The sequence below is a fragment of the Lathyrus oleraceus genome, unplaced genomic scaffold (assembly GCF_024323335.1).
Source record: "Lathyrus oleraceus cultivar Zhongwan6 unplaced genomic scaffold, CAAS_Psat_ZW6_1.0 chrUn0399, whole genome shotgun sequence".
Lineage (NCBI taxonomy): Eukaryota > Viridiplantae > Streptophyta > Magnoliopsida > Fabales > Fabaceae > Lathyrus > Lathyrus oleraceus.
The window spans coordinates 11,386-31,258 of record NW_026112790.1 but is presented as its reverse complement, the minus strand read 5'-3'; the positions used below and the strand labels follow the sequence as shown (position 1 = coordinate 31,258).

The 19,873-nt window shown below is 36.8% G+C and overlaps 1 protein-coding gene across 1 annotated transcript; it reads left to right on the top strand.

Annotated features, from left to right (window-relative positions):
• The first annotated feature begins 12,257 nt into the window (after positions 1 to 12,257).
• Positions 12,258 to 13,671, top strand: LOC127114133 (argininosuccinate lyase, chloroplastic). Its single transcript, XM_051046524.1, has 4 exons — positions 12,258 to 12,425; positions 12,556 to 12,847; positions 12,976 to 13,140; positions 13,573 to 13,671. Exons 1-4 carry the CDS (start codon positions 12,319 to 12,321, stop codon positions 13,669 to 13,671), a joined length of 663 nt encoding a protein of 220 aa, XP_050902481.1. The 5' UTR covers positions 12,258 to 12,318.
• Positions 13,672 to 19,873: the final 6,202 nt, after the last annotated feature.

Sequence of the window (19,873 nt, the reverse complement as noted above, 5' to 3'; positions counted from 1 at the left end):
AATTTCAGAAGCTTAAAACATCTGAATTCAAAGAAGTTGGTACATGGAATTCCTGCAATTAAGAAGCCTGAAAAGTCATGCAAAGTTTGCATGGAAGGAAAACAACCACGATTGCCATTTGCGTCAGAAACTGCTCCAAGAGCAAAACATGCCTTGGGAGTTGTACATTCTGATGTGTGTGGTCCATTTCCAGTAGCATCGATTGGAGGGAATAAATACTTTGTGTTATTTGTTGATGAATTCACAAGAATGACATGGGTATCCCTTATTAAGTTTAAACACGAGGTGTTTGATGAATTCAAGAAGTTCAGAATGAAGGCTGAGAATCAGAGTGGTCAGAAGTTGAAGATTCTTAGAACTGACGGTGGAGGTGAGTATAACTCCAAAGAGTTCCAGAAGTTCTGTGAGGAGAATGGAATTGAGCATGAGGTTACTGCTCCTTATACCCCTCAACACAATGGTCTTGCTAAAATAAGAAATCGCACTTTGCTTGATATGGTGAGAAGCATGCTAAAGGAGAAGAAACTTCCTCAGAAGCTCTGGGGAGAAGCTGTTGCCACTGCAACGTATGTACTCAACCGATGTCCTACGAAGAAGTTGAAGGAAATAGTTCCAATACAGAAGTGGACTGGAGATAAGCAAAGTGTTAGTCATCTGAAGGTATTTGGTTCTGTTTGCTATAAACATGTTCCAAGTTGAAAGCTCATTGAAGCAAACAGAATGAACCAATCCAAATCAATTCAAAAATGATTCAATAAATCCCAATAAAAATCATGGCTAAACAGCATTCATCACATGATCATCATACCAAAACTCAAGTCATTTGGACAAGTGGAAGCATGGCAAATAAATTCCATAAGGCAAGGCAAGGAAACAAGCTCAAATGAGGCACAAATTCATACATCAACTTCACACAAGCCTAAAACAGAATTCACACATGATAAATGCATCCAATTAAAGCCAAGATAAACTTCAAAGTGTTTAGAAACAACATGCAAAATTTCAAGTTCATATGATAAACATCAAGCATTTCACAAATCATCTAAGTTCAACACTCATCAAAAGTCCAAATATGACCAATCAGCAAAGAAAATCCCAAACAAATCATAAATGCATCCAAAAATTCTACACATATTCACAAGCAATCCTAACATCCAGAGGTAGCATCATGCAAAAATTCACATCATCTGGCATTGAATTGGCATGGTAAATAAAATCCACAAGTCAAGAAAGCAAAGGTGTGACACACATTGTCACACCTCCATTAATCACATCATATCTCATCAACCAGGAATGCAAAAAATGCAAACTCTATACCAAAATGTCCCTAAGGATGTCTATTTTAAGCACACACAATTTCAAGAATGTTGGATAAAATCTCATCATTTCACAATCAAAATGGCAAGGCATGTCAAGAAAACACATGTACACACAATCCCTAGCCAAAATTAAAATCCAACAGTGCACAATTTCTGGAAAAATCATCAAAAAATAGTAGAGATCATGAAGAACATTATGCAAAAAATCTCATGTGATTTGGATAAGTAATCATGGAGATATGATTTTTTGAAGTGGAGAAAAAATAAAAAAAACATAGAAAGGCATGGTATGAACATGTGAGAAATGATGAACTAAAAATGCACATGGCCAAATATGGATGTCCAGCGTGGGGAATCGAAGGGAGTACGGTTTCAAACTGAGCGCGCGCCAACGGATGAAACTCACCGTTTCACTAATGGACCAGGACACGTGGTCCAATGCATGGCGCTATAACATCAAAATTCATGCAGCAAGCGCAAAAATGAATCAAACAACTTCTGGAATTGGAAAACCCTAATTGAAGCACCAACCCTCAGATGATTAGTGATCAATTCATGAGACCCTTAGGCTTGAACCTTTTAACCTCTTTATCTTCTGAACAAGACTTGGGAGGATGACTTGCTTAAGGTCTCCACATGATATGCAAATATGCAATGCCTAATGACCTAAAAAATGAAATGCAATATGCTAAGCTAGTCCCAAGAGAGGAGGGCAAATTTTGAGGTGTTACAGGCATGACTAGGAGGTATTGGTGGTGGTTGAGCCTCATCTTCATCGTCGTTGTTCAGGATGTGATTAACCTGTATCTCGGTCTCCTCTTCTTCTTCATCAACAACGTCGACTTCTACTTCTGCTTCTGGGTTGAGTTCATCTGACCATTGTGCATCATTTGCAGCATCTTCACCAGCTGCATCCTGATCGGTTAGTTGAGACTGTTGAGACGGTATACATGGTTGTAGAGTAATGTACAACTCGATACAATCCATGCCTGAATGTTCATGACTAAGAAACATGTTTTGAACATCTTCATCGTCTCGTATCTTAAGGGGGAAAAACTTGCATTGACCATTCTCAAAAAATATAGGATTTTGATATGTCATCTTTGACACAATACCTGATCCTATAAAGGATTGTATTCTTTTTTTCAAATGCAAAAAGGTTGCATTTCTCTTCATCGTGACTCTAATGGTATCAGTGTTTCTAAAACAAAAACCATGAAGCTCAGACTCAAAAGTTTCACCGTTGCAGTGAACGTTGACACTGTATAATGATGAAGATGACATTTTGGAGATGAAAACTATTTTGCAAGTGCAGATGAATGTGAGTGAAGTGTCTTGGATGTTGATAGTAAGACACTTAAATAGATGGTATCAGTCTCTCACATGCTAGCTAGTTCTGAGATGATGTGTCGGACATTGAAGCTACTCTGAGATAATGTGTCAAGCATGCAAGTCAGTTCTGAGATGAGGTGTCTGTCATGCAATTCAGTGTGAGTTGATGTGTCAAGCATGCTAGCTAGTCATGAGTTGATGTGTCTGTCATGCAAGACAGTGTGAGTTGATGTGTCAAGCATGCTAGCTAGTCAAGACAGAAGTGAGTCTTCAGCATGCAGGATACTAGAGAGCCACGTGACTGAGATGATGTGTCAATCTGCAAGACAGTGTGAGTTGATGTGTCAACCAGGCAAGCTATCAAGAAGTGACTCTTCAGTATGCAGGAGACAAGATAGCCATGTGTCGGACATGTAAGACAGTTCTGAGATGATGTGTCAGTCAGGCAAGACAGTGTGAGTTGATGTGTCAGACAGGCAACCTATCAAGAAGTGAGTCTTCAGCATGCAGGATACTAGAGAGCCACGTGTCTGAGATGATGTGTCAGTCAGGCAAGACAGTCTGAGTTGATGTGTCAGACAGGCAAGCTATCAAGAAGTTAGTCATCAGCATGCAGGAGACAAGACAACCACGTGCCGGACACCTAAGATGGTCAGACATGATGTGTCAACCAGGCAAGGCATCAAGAAGTTAGTCATCAGCATGCAGGAGACAAGACAGACACGTGTCGGACACCTAAGATGGTCAGAGATGATGTGTCAATCATGCAAGCCATCCATAAGTAAGTTGTTCAGCATGCAGGAGACAACAGTGCCACGTGTCAGACATGCAGAAGGTGGCGCCAATTGGTTTGGCGCCTACACTTAAGGCTTGCACATGGTCGCCAATTTGAATGGCGCCCCCATGGAGTCAGTCCTCGAAACCAAGCATTCAGAACTAGCCTTGCATGCATGTACCCTATGGTGTCGCCAATTTGAATGGCGCCCCCTCTTTATTATTGTACATGGTCGCCAAATGAGGTGGAGACACCATGCAAACACAATTTTTTATGCTCTCCTCCATTTGCCTATAAATTCATCCACTCCTTCAACAATTCTTCCACACCAACATTCTCACTACTTCATCTACATCACTTCTTTTACAATTTCATCTTCAACAAAATCTTCCAATTTCATCTACACCAACTCCCCAACAATATGTCTTTACTCACAATGGGCGAAGCACACAGAGGAACAGTTGCAAACATCACAACATACGTAAGTTTTTTCTTATACTAATTTTTTATGTTTCATCTCCACCAACCCTATTTTATTTTGAAATACCAACTTAGTCAAGTGTTACATTATTTCTATTATAGGATGTATCAAGGTTTCGAACTCGAGTCCACGAATTTGTCCCAATGGACCCGATGATTCAACCTTATGTTGAACTCGCCGGTTTTGGTCACATTAGCAAGATTATGTCTTGGTCTATAGATAACAAGTTCATTCTAGCCTTATGCGAAAGATGGAGGCCAGAGACACACACATTTTGGTTTCCAACCGGTGAGTGTACCGTGACGTTAGAAGACGTCTACATGCTTTTAGGACTACGAATTGAAGGCAAAGCTGTTAATGGTAAGACCAACTATGCAAATTCAATTTGCATGGAGCTTTTAAACACTGATTTGTTAGATGATAATGCTAGAGGTCAAGGTATACTACTCTCACGCCTAAAGTCATATTATAATAGTTTATATTTAGATGAGCATTCTACCGAAGATGCTTGAATAATCAAAACTAGGTGTTACATTATGTTGTTACTAGGATCCTTTTTATTTCCCGAAGGTAGTGGTTCTAGCATGCATATTATGTACTTACCTTTACTTAGACATATAGATAGAATAGGTAGTTATAGTTGGGAATCCGCATGTCTAGCCTATCTCTATAGTTCGTTGTGCAAAAACTCCCACAAAGACACTTCTACATTTTCTGGATGTGCTGTTTTGCTACAAGCATGGGGATGGTCAAGACTACCGTCTCTAGCACCGGTCAATAACAACCCCTTCACTTTTCCATATGAAAAAAAGTAAGTTGTTTAAATTGCTATATCTTTACTTCCTTCCTTACAGTTTAGTACCCATAACTAATTTATTTTAACTTTTTGGTGTAGATGGTCGGCACGTGGTATGAATTACAGCAGATGTCCGAGACACTGTATTACTCAGTATCGCAACCTGTTGGATCACCTTCGACCGACAGACGTAAGCAAAATAACTTCATTAATTCGTCATATTATGTTGACTTTTTCTACATTCATTTAAATCCTATTGTCTTTAACATTTCAGTTCATTTGGCGTCCATACCTTAATATGGATCATGAGCATCAGATCAACCCTGAAGACGCAGCCGTATGGACAACATGCACACCGATAATACGGTTCACAACAGTGGAGATGCACAACACCGATCGTGTGAAGCTGCAGTTCGGTATGGTCCAGAATATCCCAGACCCCCCAGCTAGCCTAGGAGAATGGCATATGCGTAAAGTGAACGACCAATGGAACTACAACCCTTGGCAAACCTTCGCAAGATCAGAGTGTCGCAAGTGGAAGCACTGTCATGACCATGTCTTAACTGACGCAGTCATGCCAAATGAGGTAAAACCAAGTCGTACTTATATGGCTTGGTATAGATCGGTTGGATTTCAATTCATCGCCGATGATATGTACCTCTACAACCCACGCCAGACAAGTTACACACAAGAAGGATCAACATCTAACCCCCAACAACATTCTCATCCCGGTTACTCACAACCACCTATCCGTCAAACTTTCCGTTCCACAAACACACAAACATACAACCAAAACATGCCATTCACCCAACCCCAATACCAAGAACATCCCCCATACCACCACCAACAAATGGACCATCAACCTTCGACCGAACATCGCTTCGCACCCACACCATCACCCTACCAAAGTCGCCTTAGCCAAAACACTAACCGCCCCTCCTCCTACCGTAGCCAAGAACCCCAAACATCACAATACCAAAACATCCCACAACCATACCCTTTCCAAACACCCCAACAACCTTTCCAACCGTTCCTAGACCCATCATTCACACCCATGTCTCCCTTCAACCGTCCCGGTCGCCCATCCATGAGTCAACCACACCCCAACTTCTCTAGCATGGGTCATGAGCTCAGCTACGCCGGTACACCATCATTGAATACTGAAGACTATGCTGAGTTGGCTGAATACCTCAACGGATCTTCTCCTGTAGGAGGTAATGACGCTCCTGGACCATCAGATGAACAAACACCGGTGCAGAATCGTCAACGTGGGTTAGGGCCAAGGGTTAGGATAGCTAGGGGATGTGGGACCGGAGGTCGGTTAGGTGATCCCGGTCATCACCATTAGGATTCTTTGTGTAAAATCCAAATTTTATTAATATCAATTCATATTATGTCAAATTTATCTTTGTGTAAACTCCAAACATTTAGTTTCTTTGTCTAAACTCCATTTTGGCAAAATTCACATATACATGTTTTGACTGAAACTCCATTGAGATGTCTACTTAAAATAAACACATATCATAATACAAAACATTATAGGTCAGAAACCCTAATTCAAGGGCTTGTTATTGTTATGTTGAAGGGCTTGAATTTGGTCCCTTTTGGCAAAATTCACATACACATGTTTTGACAGAAACCCTAATTTTGGGTCAAGTTCGCAAGGACCTAACTCACTCATTTTTAGTTATTTTGAGGAGGGACCAAGTGCATTGGAAAATTTAAGATGTCTACTTCACTTGTTATGTTGGACAAAAATTCATAACTCTAACACAAACACATGCAATAATACAAAACATTATAGGTCAGATAATAGTTAAAATGTCAAAGAGTCCAAGTTCAGGTGCCCACACCTTTCTCATAAAAATTGAAAATGATGCAAAACTTTAGTCCAAATTCATTATCTTGAAAAGATCTACAACTTTTATGTTGAAGGTTTTGTCATTTGAGGCTTTTATCATTCAAACAGAAGGGCTAGAAGTTGGTCCCTTTTGGCAAAATTCACATACACTTGTTTTGACATAAACCCTAACTTTGGGTCAAGTTCGCAAAGACCTAACTCACTCATTTTTAATTATTTTGAACTGGGACCAATTGCATTGGAAAATTTAAGATGTCTACTTCAAATGTTATGTTGAACAAAAATTCATATTCCTAAAGGAAACACATGCAATAATACAAAACATTATAGGTCAGATAACAGTTCAAAAACTCAGAAGTCCAACTTCAACTGCCCATAACTTTCTCATAAAAAATCCAAATGATGCAAAATTTATATCCAAATTCATTGTCTTGAAAAGATCTACAACTTTCATGTTGGAGGTTTTTTCATTTGAGGCTTTTTTAAGGGAGTCGCCAATTGAATTGGCGCCTCCTTGCAATTTTTAAGAGGGGTCGCCAATCCAATTGGCGCCTCCTCCTAAAAATGGGGTATTTTGGGAATTTTGCTGAAAAGTGGGGTATTTTGGGAATTTCTTCGAAAAAGTGGGTTATCTTGGTAAAAAACCCCCCGTTGCATCAACTTATTTTTCAAAATTTTAATTTAAATTACACAATATATTTGTAGTTGTGAGAAATTATTTTTAATTTATATTGATACTTAATCCTCAATAAATATATTATGATAGCTTAAATTTTTTATATAATTTATAACCTTACACTGCATGATATGATTAGGAGAGTCCACTTACATGATACTCATGTGAATTTGATTGAAAACCTTTAATTTGATGTTTTTTTGTTTTCTTGTGAAAGGGAACTTTTTCTATTGGGCATTCTTCAATGATTTTACCATCATAAGATCATAAGATGGTCTTTTTTGCACAATGTTTCTTGTAAAGGTTGGATAAAGCTATTTGGCAATGAAATGGAAATAAAAACAAGGATTTATATTTCAAATTATGAATGATAAAATGCATAATAAATCAAGTAATCTTATTAAACCTATAAGGATTTAAACTTTTTATACCTGGATTTTATGATTTTTTAATAAAGGATGCTTTATAGAAGGTTGCTTCTGGATATTAATACAACCAAAATCAATGTCCACACGATGCTGGATATGTTAACAAAAATTACAACCATGTAAAACAGATGTAAAACAAATTATAACAAAGGAAAATAAATAATAAACAATACCAACGATATCAAATATAGTAAAATAACTTGTCTCATTTGATAGAGTTTCAGTTCTTGCATCAAACATTGCTACATGTTATGCAAAAGCTAAGAACTACCACCAAAAGTAACGTCAGGATTTTATAGAATTTACTTTTAATTGATTTTTATGTAATACTTGTTCAATTATTTATACGTATTTATACTAATACTAACTTAAGCTTCCTATATAAAATTGAACACATAATTTCGAGTTTAAAAATAAAAATAAAAATGATATTAAATTTAAATAAATGATTAAAAAAATTCAATTAATCTATTCAATATATTGTTATAACCATTAATAGTTTATAACTTGGTGATTTTAAATAATAAACTTGTTAATAGTAAAATAAGATATTAATTATTTATGATCTTTAAGACGCTTGGGATTTGACAATCTAGTGATTTTAATAATATTTATGTTGTGCTATTAAATTTTAAAATAATTTATATAATATAAATAAAATTATAACTTTTTGAAATATGACTTTTTAGATTAATTGAATAACTAATGTATTTGATCAATATATAGATTAAATATATCAATTATTTAATAAATATAAAATTTGATGTTTGATTAAAAAAGAAATGAAGGAAGTACACCAACTTTATATATTTTTTTGTTGACTCAATATTTGTTTCATTGTGAATTTAGAAACTAAAAATAATAATAATAATAATAATAAATGTATTATATCTTTTTAAAAATTCATAAAATAATAAATGTATTATATCTATTTTTTATTATAATCAAGTTTTGTCTTTTTATATTTATATAACAACCAATGTCTTATTAAATATCTTATTAAATATCTTATTAAATATACTCTTTATTATACAATATATTTAAAAATATTACATTAATACTTAAATCTTTGCCCTATAAGGATTTTTTTTAAAATAACCAACTTTTTCAAAAAAAATACGAAAATAACCATGTTTTCAAAAAAATACCAAAATAACCAACTTTGGGAGAGGATGCGCCGTGTGGATTGGCGCGTCCACACACCTTTAAGCGAAGCGCAATCACACACTCGCATTGATGGACTGAACAGAGTCGCCACCGAACTTTATTTATTCCTAAAAAGGAAAGGGGAAATATCGATAAAACCCAAGAAAAAAACGACAATGATTATTGGTCGTCGCAACCAAATCAGGGTTCGGGAGTCGGTTACGCAAGGGGAAGGTATTAGCACCCCTCACGTCCGTTGTATTCAACGGGAACCGTTTAGTTAGTTTCGTTTTGAATGTTAGCTTATGTTAGTCTTCTCAAGTTATTATGGGGGAGAGAAAGAATAGAAGAGGGAAGAAATGTTTTTAGATTTTTCGACGAAGGACTAAACCTAAGTTTTTTATTAGTGGGTCTGACAAGATTTATAAATCCTGCTCCTACGTATCTCAAAAGAGAAATCAAGGCTTACGTAGTTCTGGGTAGAAAAATGTTTGTTTGTTGGTCGATTTTAGCGAAAGCTATACTGTATTAATCGACGAAAACATTGTTTTACCCAAAACAGATGAGGAGTGGACGCATACCACACATCGAACGGATTTATAAATCTACATTCGGAAAAGCGTCACTTATCTCGACTCAACAATCGTGGCCGAAACATTGTTTTGCATCACCTTAAGACAATATGTCTTTCGTTTATGAAAAAGGTTTTTGATTAATCACATGGCGGCGAGAAAGAGTTTGATCGGTTGGATGTATTTTTAGTGATGACGAGAACTTGGATGAGCGAGATATCCATCTCGAATCCTAGTCTCAGGAGTGCACGGTATACACCATGTTCCACTTCCATCTTTATTGAAAAAAATGTTTAATAAAGATTAAGTATTTTTAGGTTTGATTGAGAAAGGGTTTGAAGAAACCGCATTGACAATTTTAGACGATAGCGAGAGTTAAGATAGGCAAGGCATCCACCTTGAATCTTAATCTCAGGAGTGCACGGTATACACCATGTTCCATTTCCATCTTTATTGAAAAAGTGTTAAGGTAGGAATGAAGTATATTTTTTGAATTTTGAAAGACGAATATTTGATGAGAACGAGACATGAGCCTCGGGATCAATCACTCGGGGTTCCACTGGAATGCTAGATTCCAATGGTCCTTTTTCATTCGAATTATTTAAGAAAATTATTTAATGGACAACGAACACTTGATAAGAATCAAATGTTCAAAGGGTTACGCCAGAATGCTTGATCCCAACAGCCCTTATTTTGTCAAAGTTAATTATCAAGCGTTTTAAGAATGAAAGGGAGGAATGAACGGTTAATCCAAAACAAGGGGCTCAGGACTGATTATTCGAGGGTTCCCACCGGAATGCAAGATTCAGATGGTCCTCTTCTTTCAGGTTTTTAAAAAAGGGAATTTAATCGGGTTGTAAAGATAGTTTAAAAATAAAATAAAATTATAGGGATAAAATTAATTTTACAATTTATATATATATATATATATATATATATATATATATATATATATATATATATATATATATATTAATTTATATATATATATATATATATATATATATATATATATATCGAATTAATTATATATATATATATATATATATATATATATATATATATGATCGAATTCCCACCAGAATGCTAGATTCTAATGGGAGGAAATGAAATTAAATGTCGAAACTATGGAAAGTTAGTGAAATTTAAATTGAAAAATTTAGTGAATTTGAAAGTGATTATTTATATGTGTAAAGGTATGAACATGGATACCAATAACCTAATTAAATTAACTAACACGCAAAAATCGACTAACCGAATAAAACCCAATATCGGAAAGTCAACCATTAATTAAATCTAAAAGGTAAACATTTAAAAATCTAAACAACTAAATAACGATTAAATTAAATTGATAAAAATATAAAAGTAAAATAAATAGCAAGAAATTATAAAAATTTAAATGAAATAGTAAGCATAAAAATAAAAATATGGAGATATGCTACTCCCAAGTATCAAACCCATCCCACTAAAGAAAGTGAAACTGCTCTCTCTCCACTAGGACACTTATGGTCATCTGTTATCTTAATGATAACTTGAATATATGAACAGGGATAGCTAAAGGTAGTTTAGAATACAAATGAATTAAAATGAGATGGGCTACTGTTAATGGACCACTAATTAAAATTATGGAGGAATATAAAACGTAACCCTAGCCGCCTGGCTGTTGGGTTGAGATAACCATACATTAGTACCATTAACTCCAGCAGACAATAGTTAATGGAAAATTGCAAAAAAAAATTAAACGGTCATTTAATTTTTTAAAGAGATTTTAAATGCTCTTAAAATAAATAAAAAGAAAATGAACTGGGAACATGAAACAAATCCAAAGGATCCGTTCGTCTTCCTCACGAAGACAAACCTCTTCCTCTCTCAATCTCTCCTAAAGCAAACACCTTTCCAACTCTTAATCTCTCGTCGTCTCTCAATCGCTCATCTCCTCAAACTTTTGCACCTACCTCACAATACCCTACTCTCACCCTAAAATGCACAAATCCATGGCTCTCAAAGAAAATCAAATAATAATGCTCACCTTCGGCGGTGGTTTCCAAGAACTCCCACGACAGCTTTTCGGTGGAGAATGTTGGTTTTTTGCTACAGCTCCCTCTCCTCTTCTGGATTTTTCGCCGTCTCCAAGATTAGGTTTTTTCGTTTGGAAAAGTTTAGGGTTTCTTTCGCCTCCAAGATTTAGGGTTTTCGTCGTGGTTTTTGCCTCTCCCTACAGTATTCGCTTTGCTCCTTTTTATACTCAACAACTTAGGGTTCTGAGCTAGCTTATGGAGATCCAAAAGGGCATCTCCTGGAAGTACTTTAAGGCGCTCAGATTTTGGTCTGCCTTATTTGACGTTAATTCGGAAACGGTAATACAAACCTACACTTTCTTCTTCTAACTTTGTCTCAATTCCGTTTTGGGCTGTTTGTTAACTTTTACCGTCTTACCGAGTTGATGTATTTTTTACTGCAGTGAATTTCCGCTACACATTTGAAAAAAATGGAAGGTGTGTTGCTGAACTAATGGAATGGGATCGTGTTTGATTTGTTGTTGTTGATACTTGCAACTTAACGTTTCAAATGAAGATATTAATCCATACTTTCCAAAATGTTGAAAGGCAACATAATATTACCATTGATGGAGTAGGAATCTCTTATCTTTACGTTGTAACAAAAATTGTTTCAAGTGAATTTCTTCATTGGTAGCAGCGACCACTCCATTGGGACAAAATCTTGTAAAGTTAATTGCGTAGGTTAGAGTCAAATCCTAACATCATTGTTGACTTGTTGTAAAAAGGTTCATACTTTCTGGTTCATTTATTCATTTGTGGAGTAAGCAGTTTGGATTTGGGGAATAGTTCTTTAGCTCATTTGTTTTTATCGATCCTTTTTGCTATTGCAGATTGAACGTGATGCTGGTCGTTTGATTGATTGTAGAGCTAGGATGAAATTCAGTCCTTTAGGGGCTTGTGCACTGGCCGGTACAGGGCTCCCCATTGACCGGTTCATGACATCAGATGCATTGGGATTTACAGCTCCGATGAGGAATAGGTATCTTACTTTTTACTTGCTTGAAATCAATCCATTTAGTTGTACTTGACATATGATTAATGTTAACTATGTGAATGTTCAAATGCAACCTTTTTACCTAAATAACTGACTATATTGTTATATTGAATAGTATTGATGCAGTTTCTGACCGAGATTTTCTACTGGAGTTTCTTTCTGCTAATGCCATCACAGCAGTGCATCTTTCTCGATTGGGTGAAGAATGGGTATTGTGGGCTTCAGAAGAATTTGGATTTATCACTCCAAGCGACTCTGTTTCAACAGGAAGCAGCATAATGCCTCAGAAAAAGAATCCAGACCCAATGGAACTTGTTCGTGGTAAGTCTGGCAGAGTCATAGGGGGTTTGGTCACTCTTCTAACAGCGTGCAAAGGACTTCCACATGCTTACAATCGCGATTTGCAGGTAGTTAGATAATCAAAGTATATTTTATGGCTGTGCATGTTTTATGTTATGTTATTGCATTCGTTTGTTTTGTCTAAGCACTATTTATTTGAGATTCATTAAAGAAAGTTGCTTTCTGTTGTAAGTAGGAAGACGAAGAACCAGTGTTTGACAGTGTTAGAGCTATTTTGGGAATGCTTGAAGTCTCAGCAGAATTTGCAATGAACATTACTTTCAATCGGGAAAGAATACAAAAGTCTTTACCTGCTGGTTTTCCTGGTGCAACAACACTTGCTGACTATCTTGTTAAGAAGGTAAGCCACATTAATTTAGCCTTCTCTCAATAAGCATCCCATCTTGAACTTCGTCCCATAGAGTAACTTTTGGTGCTTGAGCGTTGTTGTTGACTGCCTGTGATATTGTTGGATTGAATTTGGAAGAATTCTGCTAGTAGCTTTTATGCAAATACACACCTGTTATGGATGTATAGGCTGCAATATGATGGTTATGACATGAATTTGATCTTAATCAAAATGCACACTTGATATGAAGTGAGGCTGCTAGGTGAATGTTAACTGATTTGACCATGCTGTTAATGCCTGCCTGTAGGTTACTTGGATCACCAATTCAGTAGCATAGCTTAGATTATCAGTTTAGTGTAGACATTAGCATAATTTTGCTTGGTTTGTTTGCTGCTGCTATGCTATGTACAACATGCATGTTTTTCTGTTATGAAAATTTTGCAGGTTAAGGTTGGTTTAAGATGGTCGCACGTGAAGGACGTGTTTGGTGGTTTGAAAATGAACGGTTATTGCAGGATGATATCGCGCCACATTGAGTTTTAACCGGGGTCTCTAAGCACCATGGTTAGTTCAGAAATTTAACCGTTTTGAAATGGTTTCGGTGGGTGTGTGGTCTCAGGTGAAGCATCCTTAAAATCCCTAAAGTCATAATCTAAATCATCAATGTGATCCAAACCGGAGCTTGATAATTCGGAGGGAATCACGTATCAAAATCATGAATGAGGGTGAGAGATGAATTTATAAAGTTGGGGATGGTTAACCGAATCGGGCAGTTGTTAGTGAAATTGAAGTGGAAATCAGTTAAATGTTAGCTGGCTGTTTAAACTGGGAGCTAGTTAGGTTGTATCCCTACTGAGTTAATTGGGAAAAATGTTGTTATGTTAGTAATTAGTTTAATAGAATTCTATTATTATGAAATTTGTGTGAATTAGTGTTATGCTATTAAGAATGAAATTAGTTCAGTTATAAGCTAGTGTTAATGTTAAGTCTCATTACATTGTCTTACTTGAACTGTTAGTGCAGAATTTCTTATTAATTGGAAATTTTTGTTCAACTGTGAGGAATTATTCTTACTGTTATGTTTATTAAGCTCTGCAGGTTAGTAGGTGTTGCAGGTTGAATGTATGGGGATTGCTTAGCTTTCACTTCATGTTCCTTAACAATTGACACATCTAATGAGGCAGGAATAAAAGAGAAGGTTATGTAGACAATGATGGCTGCAGAGAAAGCATCCATATCATGACGTTGTGAGTGTTGGCTTTGTGTCATTGGTAGAGAGTAGCTTTGTTATGGAGTTAAGGCGGTCGAGAGAAGGCGCGAGAAGGCCGCAGAAGAGGGGTTCGTCCAGGATAATTGGTTTGGTGATTGATTCCAACGGTTCCTCGGTTCAATTTTATATGTTGTGGATTAAATGCTTGGAATGCTTGGAATGCAATCTTGTAACTTCAGATACTTTTTTTGTAATGTTTATGTTGACACATATGTGGTTGTGGTTCATAATTGGATGTAATTAGAATAGAAATGTGAATGTATTATGGTTTATGGAATTGAAATGCTCATAATTATGCTCATAATTGTTGGATATATTTGTTTATGAAATTGAAAATGAATGTATGTATGGTTGAATTGGAAACTTGATGGTTACAGGTTAATAAAAATGGAAAAGTGAATGTATGACCTATGTTGTAATTTGAGTTAATGGTTTAATACAACATTGTATGGTTTGAAGAGAAATTGAGTGGTCGATTACACATATTAAAATTGAATTGGTTTATGTATGGTATAGGATAAAAATGGTTTAGAAGGTGGAAGAAGGATAGGGTCTAAAATGAAAATGAACAAAATAAAGAAATGGACTTTATAATGAACATGGTTAAAAGTGAACATGAACATGAATTAGGACTTGGAAAGTGTCAATGGTCATATAGTTGACTTTGGTCAACATGGCAAAATTGTAGTTTTTTTCATGTATTGATACATTTGAATGCAATAATGGACTAAGGTTCCATGGATCTTAGATGCAAATGAACTTTAGGCCAAGTGCCAAATGAAAAAAAATGAAAAATTTTCAGGACCAAAATCGGGGTATGACAGCTATAGACGGTTGTGGTTGCGGGGTTTGGTTCTTGGTTTTGTGTTTGGGTGGGTGGTATGAATGGATTGCAACGTTGGATAGTTCGTTGTTGGGTGGTTGGCATGAACGGGTTGTGATGTTAGGTGTGTGGTTGTTTTGTGTATGTGGTCGGTTGATGTTGTGTGGTTGGTTGTTGAGTTTCAGTGGGTTCACATTGGTGTTGGTTGGTGAATTGGTGTGGGGCATACGATGACGAAGCAAATTGGCGCGGATCCATAAAATACTGCGGCTCAGATACAAATTGCTGAGTTGTCACAAACCTAAACCATTCCATATATTGTTGAGTCGGTCTTGCACCTTGGATGACTGGTTCGTTCAAGATGTGTTGTCGTCGATTCCTCCATTGACGACACATGTCTTTTGCAAAGTCTCTCCAGTCAGAATAATCCCACTGTGCATCGACCCTTTTTTGATGCCAATTCCCCAAACACGTGGGAGATTCTGGAATATGTTGTAGCATTCCTAACTACAGTTTGACCCGGTCACTTTGGTGCATTTTAAATGTAGTGAATCAGATAATCGGTGTCTTCGATGTCCAAACTGCAGCATCGTCATGGTTCACATCATGATTCAGACCCAGATATGGCCTCCAAACAAACTGGAAAAAAAATACCAAATCTTTAGATGGAAAATAATTTGAGAAGAATTTTTAAATTAAAATATAGTTTGGTAGGAGTATTACATCATCATGTCCAATGTGGTCCAATAGATTTCGATAGACTGCAATAGCGTGTTTCGGACACCTATTGTAGATCATTCCCCTTACTGACCACCTAAGATAATAAAAAGAAGTGAAAAATATTATTTACTGTTAATTTAAATAATAAATATAATTAACTAAATGGTGAATGGTAAAGTGCTAGAGTTACTTCGTTGCAAAGGGGAACACGAATGGGCGCTCATTTATCGGGGCGAGCGACGGCATCCTAGACCACCCCCAAGCTTAAAGCAAATAAGTACATGAAAAAAAAGTACAGGTATTCTTTTTTGCAGTTCTACACATTGCACTATATAGATGGGCCAACACAGTTGAACCCCAACTATAAGTGTTTACCTTATTAATGTTGCGTAATAAAGGTAAATACATTATATTCACAAAATTACCTGTACTTTCTGGAAACAAAAAGTTACCAAATAAAATCATAATATAACACCGAGCTATTATTATTTTCTCATACTCGGTTGAATCGTCGGACAATACTATACTGGCATAATATTGTTTAAGATATTTTAAATTTATACCTTGCCCCCTTGCTTGACCGGATGTGTCTCCCTCAGTTTCGTCGTCTAACAAAGGGGCACCCAGTAATTCATTGCATATATTGTTGTCTTGGTTAACTTGCCCATTCACTGCCTTTCTGTCTATACGAAGACCCAACAACATGTACACGTCCTCAAGTGTGACGGTACACCCACCAATCGGAATGTGAAATGTGTGGGTCTCGGGTCTCCACCTCTCCAACAAATCCAAAATGAACTTGTAGTCCACCGAGTACGAAACAATGTTTAGTAGATTTCTAAATCCACATCCTCTAATATATGGTTCTATTAAAGGATCGTGGGGTACATATTCATGTACACGGCATCTAAGCCGCTTTGGATCCTAATAACAAAAAAATAAGAAAATACAATTAGAAGAAGAAATACATACTCAACAAACACACATCTATAATAAGTAATCCTAAAATAGAAACTAAAAAGAGAGAGATTACAAAGGTATAACACAAAAAAGATATGTATAAGAAGTAATCCTAAAATAGAAACTAAAAAGAGAGAGATTACAAAGGTATAACACAAAGAAGATATGTATAAGAAGTAATCCTAAAATAGAAACTAAAAAGAGAGAGATTACAAAGGTATAACACAAAGAAGATGTGTATTAGAAGTAATCCAGAAATAGTAACTAAAAGAGAGAGAGATAACATACAAATGCCGATATATTCTCGATTGTGCCTTTGTGTTCATCGCCCATAGTCAACAAAGACATGATTTGAATTTGCAAAGCTTGAGTTTGGTAGATGAAAGAAATATGGTAGAAGAAAATACTTGAGTATTGATGAAGATGATTTGATATTGTTGATATGAGAGACTATTTATAGATGAATGAGTGAGTAGGTTTGGAAACCTAAAAAGAGTGTGATTGGTTGCATGGAAAGGCAAGAGGAGACAAGAATGACAAAATTCAGCATGGAAGAGCATGTGAGGAATCTTCTTGGCGCATGTGAAGAAATCACATGCAAGGGAAGAGGAGCCCTTGAGTTTGGCGCCTACATGTGATTTCTCACATGCAAGGAAGACGCGCCCTTCCTCTTGGCGCCTTAGTATAAGGCAATTGGAAGGGGCGCCCTTCCTAGTGGCGTCTTTGTCTTGTTTTGTGAAGGGGCGCCCAAGCCTTTGGCGCCTCAGTTACTTTATGGCGCCTAGGGAATGGGCGCCTAGGTTGGAATCTTAGGGCACAGACATCAAAGATTCTTTGATTCCCTGGCGCTTGTGTATTCGTTTCAATCTTTTCTCTGCGTGCTGGATTCCTTCAACTGCATGCATGGTCAAGTCTGTACAAACAATTACCAAATTATCAATGCATTGACCAACTTACCAATGACCAACTATTTATGTTGTGCAGTTGAACAACTTAGCAATGCATTCAATTTAAATTCCATTCAACACAATGTCTTCCACACAACATTATATGAACAGTGCACATTTCGAAGGTGAAATATTTGATCATCAGTTGTTCGGTTTTTGTTTCCGAAACACAGAGGTGACTCCGTTTATACTAAATCGGCGATCAAATTTTTCACATCTGAAACAAAGAATAGAAAAGAAATTGCAGTGCAATAATGTGGGTCAGATCATCTATAAAAATCCAGTTTGTTTTACAGAAAACCAGGTAAAATTTTATCAAAAGAAGATTCGAGATGATGATGATGTTCAGCATATGTTTGGCAGTCACGAACATTCCGGTTACAACAATATAGAGTTGTATATATTACCACATCAACAACACGAGTGTTTTGTGAGACTGATGACGAACAAGCTGAGGTGAATGTTCCAGACGATGAAGAAGAGGAACCTGAGATCATGGTTGATTCGATGGTGAACGCTGAAGAGGAAGAGGAGCCAATACCAGCAAGTCATGTATATTGCCCACCCCAACACATGACAAGGTTAAATTTGGTTTCAGATGAACCTTCGGCAGATGTATGGTACAATCCTTACGTGCAAATGCAAGGATCTCTGAAACAAGGAGACAAATTTCGCACAAAAGAGGAATGTGTAAAAGCCATTAAGAAATTCCACATACAACTAGCAACAGATTTCAGAGTAGACAGAACTAACGCATCGAGGTACAAAGTTTATTGTTCGAATGAGCACTTCCTTTTTAAGTTGTCAGCTTCGTACCGAAAGAGGAGCGAGTCTTGGGAGATTGGATCAATGGGTCCAGATCACACATGCATGCTGACAAACCCAATGCAGGATCATCGTAAATTAAGCTCTCAGCTAATATGCGATGAAATATTGTCTGTTATTGGCGATAATCTGTCGTTAAAGGAATCTCGCATATTAGGGCAGAGTACGAGTACGCACCATCATATGGGAAGGCATGGATAGCTAGAACAAAAGCTGTTGAAAAAGTGTTTGGCAATTGGGAGGAATCTTACAAGCAACTTCCAAAATACCCGTTGGCTCTAAAACACTATGCTCTTGGGAAAATTTTCAAGATGGAAACATTGCCCGCATATACACCAGATGGTACGTGTGCTGTTGGAAATAGAATATTTCACCGTCTATTTTGGGCGTATCAACCGTGTATCATAGGTTTTTCTTTCTGTAAACCAATTATACAAATTGATGATACATGGTTGTATGGAAAATACAAAGGAACGTTACTGATGGCAGTGGCACAAGATGGGAACAACAATATTTTTTCGATCGCCTTTGCCCTAGTTGAAGGGGAGACTACTGAGGGATGGAGTTTTTTCCTAAGAAATCTCCGATTGCACGTTGCACCTCAGCCTTACTTGTGTTTGATCTCTGATAGACACCCCTCAATCATTAGTGCATATAATAACATTGACAATGGCTGGCAAAATCCTCATTCGGCGCATGTGTTTTGTATTAGACATATTGCTCAGAATTTCATGCGGGAAATCAAAGATCAGATGTTGCGTAAGAAGGTTGTCAATGCAGGTTACGCATTAACAGAACCTTTTTTCAAACACTACCGCGAGGAAATAAGATTGTCGAACGAAGATGCGGTTCGGTGGATCGATAGTATTCCGTTGGAGAAGTGGACTAGGGCATACGACAGCAGACAACGTTGGGGCCACATGACAACAAATCTTGTGGAATCAATGAACTCCGTCTTCAAAGGAATTCGTAACCTACCAATAATCGCTTTGGTGCAAGCTACATATTTCAGGCTAGGGGCCTTTTTTGAAACCAGACGCTCAAAGTGGAGTTCCGTGTTGTAATCTGGACAGTTGTTCAGTGATGCTTCAATGAAATTCATCAGACATGAAGCTGCCAAAGCAAACACACACGTGGTTACGGTATTTGACTGAACTAAAGGTTGGTTTAGTGTTGCCGAGTCCATGGATCACAATGAGG